The sequence below is a fragment of the Coregonus clupeaformis genome, unplaced genomic scaffold (assembly GCF_020615455.1).
Source record: "Coregonus clupeaformis isolate EN_2021a unplaced genomic scaffold, ASM2061545v1 scaf0858, whole genome shotgun sequence".
Classification (NCBI taxonomy): domain Eukaryota; kingdom Metazoa; phylum Chordata; class Actinopteri; order Salmoniformes; family Salmonidae; genus Coregonus; species Coregonus clupeaformis.
In genome coordinates this window covers 52,273-65,022 of record NW_025534313.1, presented here as the reverse complement: position 1 = coordinate 65,022, position 12,750 = coordinate 52,273, and the positions used below count along the sequence as shown (strand labels likewise).

The following is a 12,750-nucleotide window of genomic DNA, read 5'->3' as shown; positions in this document are numbered from 1 at the left end:
CTAGTCTCTACTCCTCCCGTTACGGGGTCTGAGACTCCGAAGGCTCCCACCATTAGCTCTGACAAATTGAAAACCCTAGTCATTGGCGACTCCATTACCCGCAGTATTAGACTTAAAACGAATCACCCAGCGATCATACACTGTTTACCAGGGGGCAGGGCTACCGACGTTAAGGCTAATCTAAAGATGGTGCTGGCTAAAGCTAAAACTGGCGAGTGTAGAGAGTATAGAGATATTGTTATCCACGTCGGCACCAACGATGTTAGGATGAAACAGTCAGAGGTCACCAAGTGCAACATAGCTTCAGCGTGTAAATCAGCTAGAAAGATGTGTCGGCATCGAGTAATTGTCTCTGGCCCCCTCCCAGTTAGGGGAAGTGACGAGCTCTACAGCAGAGTCTCAGCACTCAATCGCTGGTTGAAAACTGTTTTCTGCCCCTCCCAAAAGATAACATTTGTGGATAATTGGCCCTCTTTCTGGGACTCACCCACAAACAGGATCAAGCCTGACCTGCTGAGGAGTGACGGACTCCATCCTAACTGGAGGGGTGCTCTCCTCTTATCTACCAACATAGATAGGGCTCTAACTCCTCTAGCCCCACAGTGAAATAGGGTGCAGGCCAGGCAGCAGGCTGTTAGCCAACCTGCCAGCTTAGTGGAGTCTGCCAATAGCATAGTCAGTGTAGTCAGCTCAGCCATACCCATTGAGACTGTGTCTGTGCCTCGACCTAGGTTGGGCAAAACTAAACATGGTGGTGTTCACCCTAGCAATCTTATTAGGATAAAGACCTCCTCCATTCCTGCCATTATTGAAAGAGATCGTGATACCTCACATCTCAAAATAGGGTTACTTAATGTTAGATCCCTCACTTCAAAGGCAGTCATAGTCAATGAACTAATCACTGATCATAATCTTGATGTGATTGGCCTGACTGAAACATGGCTTAAGCCTGATGAATTTGCTGTGTTAAATGAGGCCTCACCTCCTGGTTACACTAGTGACCATATTCCCCGTGCATCCCGCAAAGGCGGAGGTGTTGCTAACATTTACGATAGCAAATTTCAATTTACAAAAAAAAAATGACGTTTTCATCTTTCGAGCTTCTAGTCATGAAATCTATGCAGCCTACTCAATCACTTTTTATAGCTACTGTTTACAGGCCTCCTGGGCCATATACAGCGTTCCTCTCTGAGTTTCCTGAATTCCTATCAGACCTTGTAGTCATAGCAGATCATATTCTAATTTTTGGTGATTTTAATATTCACATGGAGAAGTCCACAGACCCACTCCAAAAGTCTTTCGAGCCATTATCGACTCAGTGGGTTTTGTCCAACATGTCTCTGGACCTACTCACTGCCACAGTCATACTCTGGACCTAGTTTTGTCCCATGGAATAAATGTTGTAGATCTTAATGTTTTTCCACAAAATCCTGGACTATCGGACCACCATTTTATTACGTTTGCAATCGCAACAAATAATCTGCTCAGACCCCAACCAAGGAGCATCAAAAGTCGTGCTATAAATTCTCAGACAACACAAAAATTCATTGATGCCCTTCCAGACTCCTTCTGCCTACCCAAGGACGTCAGAGGACAAAAATCAGTTAACCACTTAACTGAGGAACTCAATTTAACCTTGCGCAATACCCTAGATGCAGTTGCACCCCTAAAAACGAAAAACATTTGTCATAAGAAACTAGCTCCCTGGTATACAGAAAATACCCGAGCTTTGAAGCAAGCTTCCAGGAAATTGGAACGGAAATGGCGCCACACCAAACTGGAAGTCTTCCGACTAGCTTGGAAAGACAGTACCGTGCAGTACAGAAGAGCCCTCACTGCTGCTCGATCATCCTACTTTTCCAAATTAATCGAGGAAAATAAGAACAATCCAAAATTTCTTTTTGATACTGTTGCAAAGCTAACTAAAAAGCAGCATTCCCCAAGAGAGGATGGTTTTCACTTCAGCAGTGATAAATTCATGAACTTCTTTGAGGAAAAGATCATGACCATTAGAAAGCAAATTACGGACTCCTCTTTGAATCTGCGTATTCCTCCAGGGCTTAGCTGTCCTGGATCTGCACGACTTTGCGAGGGCCTGGGATCGGGAGAGACACTTAAGTGTTTTAGTACTATATCTCTTGACACAATGATGAAAATAATCATGGCCTCTAAACCTTCAAGCTGCATACTGGATCCTATTCCTACTAAACTGCTGAAGGAGCTGCTTCCTGTGCTTGGCCCTCCTATGTTGAACATAATAAACAGCTCTCTATCCACCGGATGTGTACCAAACTCACTAAAAGTGGCAGTGATAAAGCCTCTCTTGAAAAAGCCAAACCTTGACCCGGAAAATATAAAAAACTATCGGCCTATATCGAATCTTCCATTCCTCTCAAAAATTTTAGAAAAAGCTGTTGCGCAGCAACTCACTGCCTTTCTGAAGACAAACAATGTATACGAAATGCTTCAGTCTGGTTTTTAGACCCCATCATAGCACTGAGACTGCACTTGTGAAGGTGGTAAATGACCTTTTAATGGCGTCAGACCGAGGCTCTGCATCTGTCCTCGTGCTACTAGACCTTAGTGCTGCCTTTGACACCATCGATCACCACATTCTTTTGGAGAGACTGGAAACCCAAATTGGTCTACACGGACAAGTTCTGGCCTGGTTTAGATCCTACCTGTCGGAAAGATATCAGTTTGTCTCTGTGAATGGTCTGTCCTCCGACAAATCAACTGTACATTTCGGTGTTCCTCAAGGTTCCGTTTTAGGACCACTATTGTTTTCACTATATATTTTACCTCTTGGGGATGTTATTCGAAAACATAATGTTAACTTTCACTGCTATGCGGATGACACACAGCTGTACATTTCAATGAAGCATGGTGAAGCCCCCAAAATTGCCCTCGCTAGAAGCCTGTGTTTCAGACATAAGGAAGTGGATGGCTGAAAACTTTTTACTTTTAAACTCGGACAAAACAGAGATGCTTGTTCTAGGTCCCAAGAAACAAAGAGATCTTCTGTTAAATCTGACAATTCATCTTGATGGTTGTAAAGTCGTCTCAAATAAAACTGTGAAGGACCTAGGCGTTACTCTTGACCCTGATCTCTCTTTTGACGAACATATCAAGACTGTTTCAAGGACAGCTTTTTTCCATCTACGTAACATTGCAAAAATCAGAAATTTTCTGTCCAAAAATGATGCAGAAAAATTAATCCATGCATTTGTTACTTCTAGATTAGACTACTGCAATGCTCTATTTTCCGGCTACCCGGATAAAGCACTAAATAAACTTCAGTTAGTGCTAAATACGGCTGCTAGAATCCTGACTAGAACCAAGAAATTTGATCATATTACTCCAGTGCTAGCTTCCCTACACTGGCTTCCTGTTAAGGCAAGGGCTGATTTCAAGGTTTTACTGTTAACCTATAAAGCGTTACATGGGCTTGCTCCTACCTATCTTTCCGAGTTGGTCCTGCCGTACATACCAATACGTACGCTACGGTCACAAGACGCAGGCCTCCTAATTGTCCCTAGAATTTCTAAGCAAACAGCGGGAGGCAGGGCTTTCTCCTATAGATCTCCATTTTTATGGAACAGTCTGCCTACCCATGTGAGAGACGCAGACTCGGTCTCAACCTTTAAGTCTTTACTGAAGACTTATCTCTTCAGTAGGTCATATGATTGAGTGTAGTCTGGCCCAGGAGTGTGAAGGTGAACGGAAAGGCTGGAGCAACGAACAGCCCTTGCTGTCTCTGCCGGGCCGGTTCCCCTCTCCACTGGGGTTCTCTGCCTCTAACCCTGTTGCAGGGGCTGAGTCACTGGCTTGCTGGTGCTCTTTCATGCCGTCCCTGGGGGGTGCGTCACTTGAGTGGGTTGAGTTACTGACGTGATCTTCCTGTCTGGGTGGCGCCCCCCTTGGTTTGTGCTGTGGTGGAGACCTCTGTGGGCTATACTCGGCCTTGTCTCAGGATTGTAAGTTGGTGGTTGGGGATATCCCTCTAGTGGTGCGGGGGCTGTGCTTTGGCGGAGTGGGTGGGGTTATATCCTTCCTGTTTGGCCCTGTCCGGGGTTTCTTCGGATGGGGCCACAGTGTCTCCGGACCGCTCCTGTCTCAGCCTCCAGTATTTATGCTGCAGTAGTTTATGTGTCGGGGGCTGGGGTTAGTTGGTTATACCTGGAGTACTTCTCCTGTCTTATCCAGTGTCCTGTGTGAATTTAAGTATGCTCTCTCTAATTCTCTCGTTCTCTCTTTCTCTCTGAGAACCTGAGCCCTAGGACCATACGTCAGGACTACCGGGCATGATGACACCTTGCTGTCCCCAGTCCGCCTGGCCTTGCTGCTATTCCAGTTTCAACTGTTCTGCCTGCGGCTACGAAACCCCTACCTGTCCCAGACCTGCTGTTTTCAACTCTAAATGATCGGCTATGAAAAGCCAACTGAGATTTATTCCTGATTATTATTTGACCATGCTTGTCACTTATGAACATTTTTGAACATCTTGGCATGGTTCTGTTATAATCTCCACCCGGCACAGCCAGAAGAGGACTGGCCACCCCTCATAGCCTGGTTCCTCTCTAGGTTTCTTCCTAGGTTTTGCCTTTCTAGGGAGTTTTTCCTAGCCACCGTGCTTCTACACCTGCATTACTAGCTGTTTGGGGTTTTAGGCTGGGTTTCTGTACAGCACTTCGAGATATTAGCTGATGTAAGAAGGGCTATATAAAATAAAATTGATTGATTTAACCTTCCTGTGGAAGGAGAACCATACTGTCTGTTCAGGACCTTTAACCTTCCTGTGGGAGGAGAACCATACTGTCTGTTCAGGACCTTTAACCTTCCTGTGGTAGGAGAACCATACTGACTGTTCAGGACCTTTAACCTTCCTGTGGTAGGAGAACCATACTGTCTGTTCAGGACCTTCCTGTGGTAGGAGAACCATACTGTCTGTTCAGGACCTTCCTGTGGGAGGAGAACCATACTGTCTGTTCAGGACCTTCCTGTGGTAGGAGAACCATACTGTCTGTTCAGGACCTTCCTGTGGGAGGAGAACCATACTGTCTGTTCAGGACCTTTAACCTTCCTGTGGTAGGAGAACCATACTGTCTGTTCAGGACCTTCCTGTGGTAGGAGAACCATACTGTCTGTTCATGACCTTCCTGTGGTAGGAGAACCATACTGTCTGTTCAGGACCTTTAACCTTCCTGTGGTAGGAGAACCATACTGTCTGTTCAGGACCTTCCTGTGGTAGGAGAACCATACTGACTGTTCAGGACCTTCCTGTGGTAGGAGAACCATACTGTCTGTTCAGGACCTTTAACCTTCCTGTGGTAGGAGAACCATACTGTCTGTTCAGGACCTTCCTGTGGTAGGAGAACCATACTGACTGTTCAGGACCTTCCTGTGGTAGGAGAACCATACTGTCTGTTCATGACCTTCCTGTGGTAGGAGAACCATACTGTCTGTTCATGACCTTTAACCTTCCTGTGGTAGGAGAACCATACTGTCTGTTCATGACCTTTAACCTTCCTGTGGTAGGAGAACCATACTGTCTGTTCATGACCTTTAACCTTCCTGTGGTAGGAGAACCATACTGTCTGTTCATGACCTTTAACCTTCCTGTGGGAGGAGAACCATACTGTCTGTTCATGACCTTTAACCTTCCTGTGGTAGGAGAACCATACTGTCTGTTCAGGACCTTTAACCTTCCTGTGGGAGGAGAACCATACTGTCTGTTCAGGACCTTTAACCTTCCTGTGGGAGGAGAACCATACTGTCTGTTCAGGACCTTTAACCTTCCTGTGGTAGGAGAACCATACTGTCTGTTCAGGACCTTTAACCTTCCTGTGGGAGGAGAACCATACTGACTGTTCAGGACCTTTAACCTTCCTGTGGAAGGAGAACCATACTGTCTGGAACGATTACATTCCAGGCCTTAAATGTTTTAAGGCTAAACTAACCCTATAGTATATTTTGTGTCTTCCTGATTGACCATATTTGGCGTCTTCCTGATTGACCATATTTGGAGTCTTCCTGATTGACCATATTTGGAGTCTTCCTGATTGACTGTATTTGGCGTCTTCCTGATTGACCGTATTTGGAGTCTTCCTGATTGACCGTATTTGGCGTCTTCCTGATTGACCGTATTTGGCGTCTTCCTGATTGACTGTATTTGGTGTCTTCCTGATTTGACCGTATTTGGCGTCTTCCTGATTTGACCGTATTTGGCGTCTTCCTGATTTGACCGTATTTGGTGTATTCCTGAGTTGACCATATTTGGGTGTTGTAGGAAACGTGTGGGCGAGGAGCTGGAAGAGGGGCTTAGAGAAGGAGGCGGGGCCCAGAGACTGCAGCACATCCTTCACCTGGCCTCATCCACCGGAGAGTACGACAAACTCACACAGGTAACACACAGTCCCACACACACACACCACTAGGGTTATTACTATAGTCTATCCAGGATGACTCACACCACTAGGGTTATTACTATAGTCTATCCAGGATGACTCACACCACTAGGGTTATTACTATAGTCTATCCAGGATGACTCGCACCACTAGGGTTATTACTATAGTCTATCCAGGATGACTCACACCACTAGGGTTATTACTATAGTCTATCCGGGATGACTCACACCACTAGGGTTATTACTATAGTCTATCCGGGATGACTCGCACCACTAGGGTTATTACTATAGTCTATCCGGGATGACTCACACCACTAGGGTTATTACTATAGTCTATCCAGGATGACTCACACCACTAGGGTTATTACTATAGTCTATCCAGGATGACTCGCACCACTAGGGTTATTACTATAGTCTATCCAGGATGACTCACACCACTAGGGTTATTACTATAGTCTATCCAGGATGACTCACACCACTAGGGTTATTACTATAGTCTATCCGGGATGACTCACACCACTAGGGTTATTACTATAGTCTATCCAGGATGTCTCGCACCACTAGGGTTATTACTATAGTCTATCCAGGATGACTCGCACCACTAGGGTTATTACTATAGTCTATCCAGGATGACTCGCACCACTAGGGTTATTACTATAGTCTATCCGGGATGACTCGCACCACTAGGGTTATTACTATAGTCTATCCAGGATGACTCGCACCACTAGGGTTATTACTATAGTCTATCCAGGATGACTCACACCACTAGGGTTATTACTATAGTCTATCCAGGATGACTCGCACCACTAGGGTTATTACTATAGTCTATCCAGGATGACTCACACCACTAGGGTTATTACTATAGTCTATCCAGGATGACTCGCACCACTAGGGTTATTACTATAGTCTATCCAGGATGACTCGCACCACTAGGGTTATTACTATAGTCTATCCAGGATGACTCACACCACTAGGGTTATTACTATAGTCTATCCGGGATGACTCGCACCACTAGGGTTATTACTATAGTCTATCCAGGATGACTCACACCACTAGGGTTATTACTATAGTCTATCCAGGATGACTCACACCACTAGGGTTATTACTATAGTCTATCCAGGATGACTCACACCACTAGGGTTATTACTATAGTCTATCCAGGATGACTCACACCACTAGGGTTATTACTATAGTCTATCCAGGATGACTCGCACCACTAGGGTTATTACTATAGTCTATCCAGGATGACTCACACCACTAGGGTTATTACTATAGTCTATCCAGGATGACTCGCACCACTAGGGTTATTACTATAGTCTATCCGGGATGACTCACACCACCTGGGTTATTACTATAGTCTATCCAGGATGAGAAGAACAGCTGTGTGGTCCATCATGATGTAGTCCTATAACCTAACTCACTACAGTCAGACAGCCTGTTCCCCAGTCACTGGTCCATCATGATGTAGTCCTATAACCTAACTCACTACAGTCAGACAGCCTGTTCCCCATCAGACAGTCACTGGTCCATCATGATGTAGTCCTATAACCTAACTCACTACAGTCAGACAGCCTGTTCCCCATCAGACAGTCACTGGTCCATCATGATGTAGTCCTATAACCTAACTCACTACAGTCAGACAGCCTGTTCCCCAGTCACTGGTCCATCATGATGTAGTCCTATAACCTAACTCACTACAGTCAGACAGCCTGTTCCCCAGTCACTGGTCCATCATGATGTAGTCCTATAACCTAACTCACTACAGTCAGACAGCCTGTTCCCCAGTCACTGGTCCATCATGATGTAGTCCTATAACCTAACTCACTACAGTCAGACAGCCTGTTCCCCAGTCACTGGTCCATCATGATGTAGTCCTATAACCTAACTCACTACAGTCAGACAGCCTGTTCCCCAGTCACTGGTCCATCATGATGTAGTCCTATAACCTAACTCACTACAGTCAGACAGCCTGTTCCCCAGTCACTGGTCCATCATGATGTAGTCCTATAACCTAACTCACTACAGTCAGACAGCCTGTTCCCCAGTCACTGGTCCATCATGATGTAGTCCTATAACCTAACTCACTACAGTCAGACAGCCTGTTCCCCAGTCACTGGTCCATCATGATGTAGTCCTATAACCTAACTCACTACAGTCAGACAGCCTGTTCCCCATCAGACAGTCACTGGTCCATCATGATGTAGTCCTATAACCTAACTCACTACAGTCAGACAGCCTGTTCCCCAGTCACTGGTCCATCATGATGTAGTCCTATAACCTAACTCACTACAGTCAGACAGCCTGTTCCCCAGTCACTGGTCCACCATGATGTAGTCCTATAACCTAACTCACTACAGTCAGACAGCCTGTTCCCCAGTCACTGGTCCATCATGATGTAGTCCTATAACCTAACTCACTACAGTCAGACAGCCTGTTCCCCAGTCACTGGTCCATCATGATGTAGTCCTATAACCTAACTCACTACAGTCAGACAGCCTGTTCCCCAGTCACTGGTCCATCATGATGTAGTCCTATAACCTAACTCACTACAGTCAGACAGCCTGTTCCCCAGTCACTGGTCCATCATGATGTAGTCCTATAACCTAACTCACTACAGTCAGACAGCCTGTTCCCCATCAGACAGTCACTGGTCCATCATGATGTAGTCCTATAACCTAACTCACTACAGTCAGACAGCCTGTTCCCCATCAGACAGTCACTGGTCCATCATGATGTAGTCCTATAACCTAACTCACTACAGTCAGACAGCCTGTTCCTCAGTCACTGGTCCATCATGATGTAGTCCTATAACCTAACTCACTACAGTCAGACAGCCTGTTCCCCAGTCACTGGTCCATCATGATGTAGTCCTATAACCTAACTCACTACAGTCAGACAGCCTGTTCCCCAGTCACTGGTCCATCATGATGTAGTCCTATAACCTAACTCACTACAGTCAGACAGCCTGTTCCTCAGTCACTGGTCCATCATGATGTAGTCCTATAACCTAACTCACTACAGTCAGACAGCCTGTTCCCCAGTCACTGGTCCACCATGATGTAGTCCTATAACCTAACTCACTACAGTCAGACAGCCTGTTCCCCAGTCACTGGTCCATCATGATGTAGTCCTATAACCTAACTCACTACAGTCAGACAGCCTGTTCCTCAGTCACTGGTCCATCATGATGTAGTCCTATAACCTAACTCACTACAGTCAGACAGCCTGTTCCCCATCAGACAGTCACTGGTCCATCATGATGTAGTCCTATAACCTAACTCACTACAGTCAGACAGCCTGTTCCCCAGTCACTGGTCCACCATGATGTAGTCCTATAACCTAACTCACTACAGTCAGACAGCCTGTTCCCCAGTCACTGGTCCATCATGATGTAGTCCTATAACCTAACTCACTACAGTCAGACAGCCTGTTCCCCAGTCACTGGTCCATCATGATGTAGTCCTATAACCTAACTCACTACAGTCAGACAGCCTGTTCCCCAGTCACTGGTCCATCATGATGTAGTCCTATAACCTAACTCACTACAGTCAGACAGCCTGTTCCCCAGTCACTGGTCCACCATGATGTAGTCCTATAACCTAACTCACTACAGTCAGACAGCCTGTTCCCCAGTCACTGGTCCATCATGATGTAGTCCTATAACCTAACTCACTACAGTCAGACAGCCTGTTCCCCAGTCACTGGTCCATCATGATGTAGTCCCATAACCTAACTCACTACAGTCAGACAGCCTGTTCCCCATCAGACAGTCACTGGTCCATCATGATGTAGTCCTATAACCTAACTCACTACAGTCAGACAGCCTGTTCCCCATCAGACAGTCACTGGTCCATCATGATGTAGTCCTATAACCTAACTCACTACAGTCAGACAGCCTGTTCCCCAGTCACTGGTCCATCATGATGTAGTCCTATAACCTAACTCACTACAGTCAGACAGCCTGTTCCCCAGTCACTGGTCCATCATGATGTAGTCCTATAACCTAACTCACTACAGTCAGACAGCCTGTTCCCCAGTCACTGGTCCATCATGATGTAGTCCTATAACCTAACTCACTACAGTCAGACAGCCTGTTCCCCAGTCACTGGTCCATCATGATGTAGTCCTATAACCTAACTCACTACAGTCAGACAGCCTGTTCCCCAGTCACTGGTCCATCATGATGTAGTCCCATAACCTAACTCACTACAGTCAGACAGCCTGTTCCCCATCAGACAGTCACTGGTCCATCATGATGTAGTCCTATAACCTAACTCACTACAGTCAGACAGCCTGTTCCTCATCAGACAGTCACTGGTCCATCATGATGTAGTCCTATAACCTAACTCACTACAGTCAGACAGCCTGTTCCCCATCAGACAGTCACTGGTCCATCATGATGTAGTCCTATAACCTAACTCACTACAGTCAGACAGCCTGTTCCTCAGTCACTGGTCCATCATGATGTAGTCCTATAACCCTAACTCACTACAGTCAGACAGCCTGTTCCCCCATCAGACAGTCACTGGTCCATCATGATGTAGTCCCATAACCTAACTCACTACAGTCAGACAGCCTGTTCCCCAGTCACTGGTCCACCATGATGTAGTCCTATAACCTAACTCACTACAGTCAGACAGCCTGTTCCCCAGTCACTGGTCCATCATGATGTAGTCCTATAACCTAACTCACTACAGTCAGACAGCCTGTTCCCCAGTCACTGGTCCATCATGATGTAGTCCTATAACCTAACTCACTACAGTCAGACAGCCTGTTCCCCATCAGACAGTCACTGGTCCATCATGATGTAGTCCTATAACCTAACTCACTACAGTCAGACAGCCTGTTCCCCAGTCACTGGTCCACCATGATGTAGTCCTATAACCTAACTCACTACAGTCAGACAGCCTGTTCCCCAGTCACTGGTCCATCATGATGTAGTCCTATAACCTAACTCACTACAGTCAGACAGCCTGTTCCCCAGTCACTGGTCCATCATGATGTAGTCCCTATAACCTAACTCACTACAGTCAGACAGCCTGTTCCCCAGTCACTGGTCCATCATGATGTAGTCCTATAACCTAACTCACTACAGTCAGACAGCCTGTTCCCCAGTCACTGGTCCATCATGATGTAGTCCTATAACCTAACTCACTACAGTCAGACAGCCTGTTCCCATCAGACAGTCACTGGTCCATCATGATGTAGTCCTATAACCTAACTCACTACAGTCAGACAGCCTGTTCCCCAGTCACTGGTCCATCATGATGTAGTCCTATAACCTAACTCACTACAGTCAGACAGCCTGTTCCCCAGTCACTGGTCCATCATGATGTAGTCCTATAACCTAACTCACTACAGTCAGACAGCCTGTTCCCCAGTCACTGGTCCATCATGATGTAGTCCTATAACCTAACTCACTACAGTCAGACAGCCTGTTCCCCAGTCACTGGTCCATCATGATGTAGTCCTATAACCTAACTCACTACAGTCAGACAGCCTGTTCCCCATCAGACAGTCACTGGTCCATCATGATGTAGTCCTATAACCTAACTCACTACAGTCAGACAGCCTGTTCCCCAGTCACTGGTCCATCATGATGTAGTCCTATAACCTAACTCACTACAGTCAGACAGCCTGTTCCAATGCTTTGTGGGTTACATAATCACGATAGGCCAAGGGTTGACATCTCCCAACTCTACACACCACACCCCCAGTATGTGGAGGAGCTGGAGTCTGGAGAATGTATATCCTTGTAGATGTGATCCAGATTACATGTTAAATGGAGAAATAGAACATCTAATCAGAGAACACGTTGCTATAGGGACTCAACCTCTTATTAATATCCCTCTCTCCATCTCTCCCCCTCCTCCTCCATCTCTCTCTCTCTCTCTCTCTCTCTCTCTCTCTCTCTCTCTCTCTCTCTCTCTCTCTCTCTCTCTCTCTCTCTCTCTCTCTCTCTCTCTCTCTCTCTCTCTCTCTCTCTCTCTCTCTCTCTCTCTCTCCCCCTCCTCCATGTCTCTCTCTGTCTGTCTCTCACTCTTTTATTTCCCACCAGGGTCTCTATGATAACTTCCTGTCCATGCGTGTGAAGGACCCCAGTCTGGGCGGAGTGTGTCAGGCTCTGGATTGGCTGGGTTTCTCAGACGGGTTGACCCAGGCCATGCTGCAAGGGCAGAACTTCTCTCTGCTGCGATACCAGCCCTTCCTCCCCGTAGCTTTCCACTTCCTGTTTGCTCACACACACGTCCCCCGCATCAACTACCCCCACAGCCAGTACGAGGTACACACGGACCAGAGCCTGGGTTGAGATATAATGTAGGGTTCGTCGGGGTTGTGTTGTG

At 46.4% G+C, this 12,750-nt stretch overlaps 1 protein-coding gene across 1 annotated transcript in view; it reads left to right on the top strand.

The window, feature by feature from the left end:
* The window catches only part of chtf18 (CTF18, chromosome transmission fidelity factor 18 homolog (S. cerevisiae)), a gene marked incomplete at its 3' end in the record, with an annotated part of 74,602 nt that overhangs the window by 51,439 nt on the left and 10,413 nt on the right, over positions 1-12,750 (top strand). The window contains exons 15-16 of the mRNA XM_045216931.1: positions 6,290-6,404; positions 12,465-12,689. Coding sequence (XP_045072866.1) covers positions 6,290-6,404; positions 12,465-12,689 — 340 coding nt within the window. The remainder of the gene's footprint in view (positions 1-6,289; positions 6,405-12,464; positions 12,690-12,750) is intronic.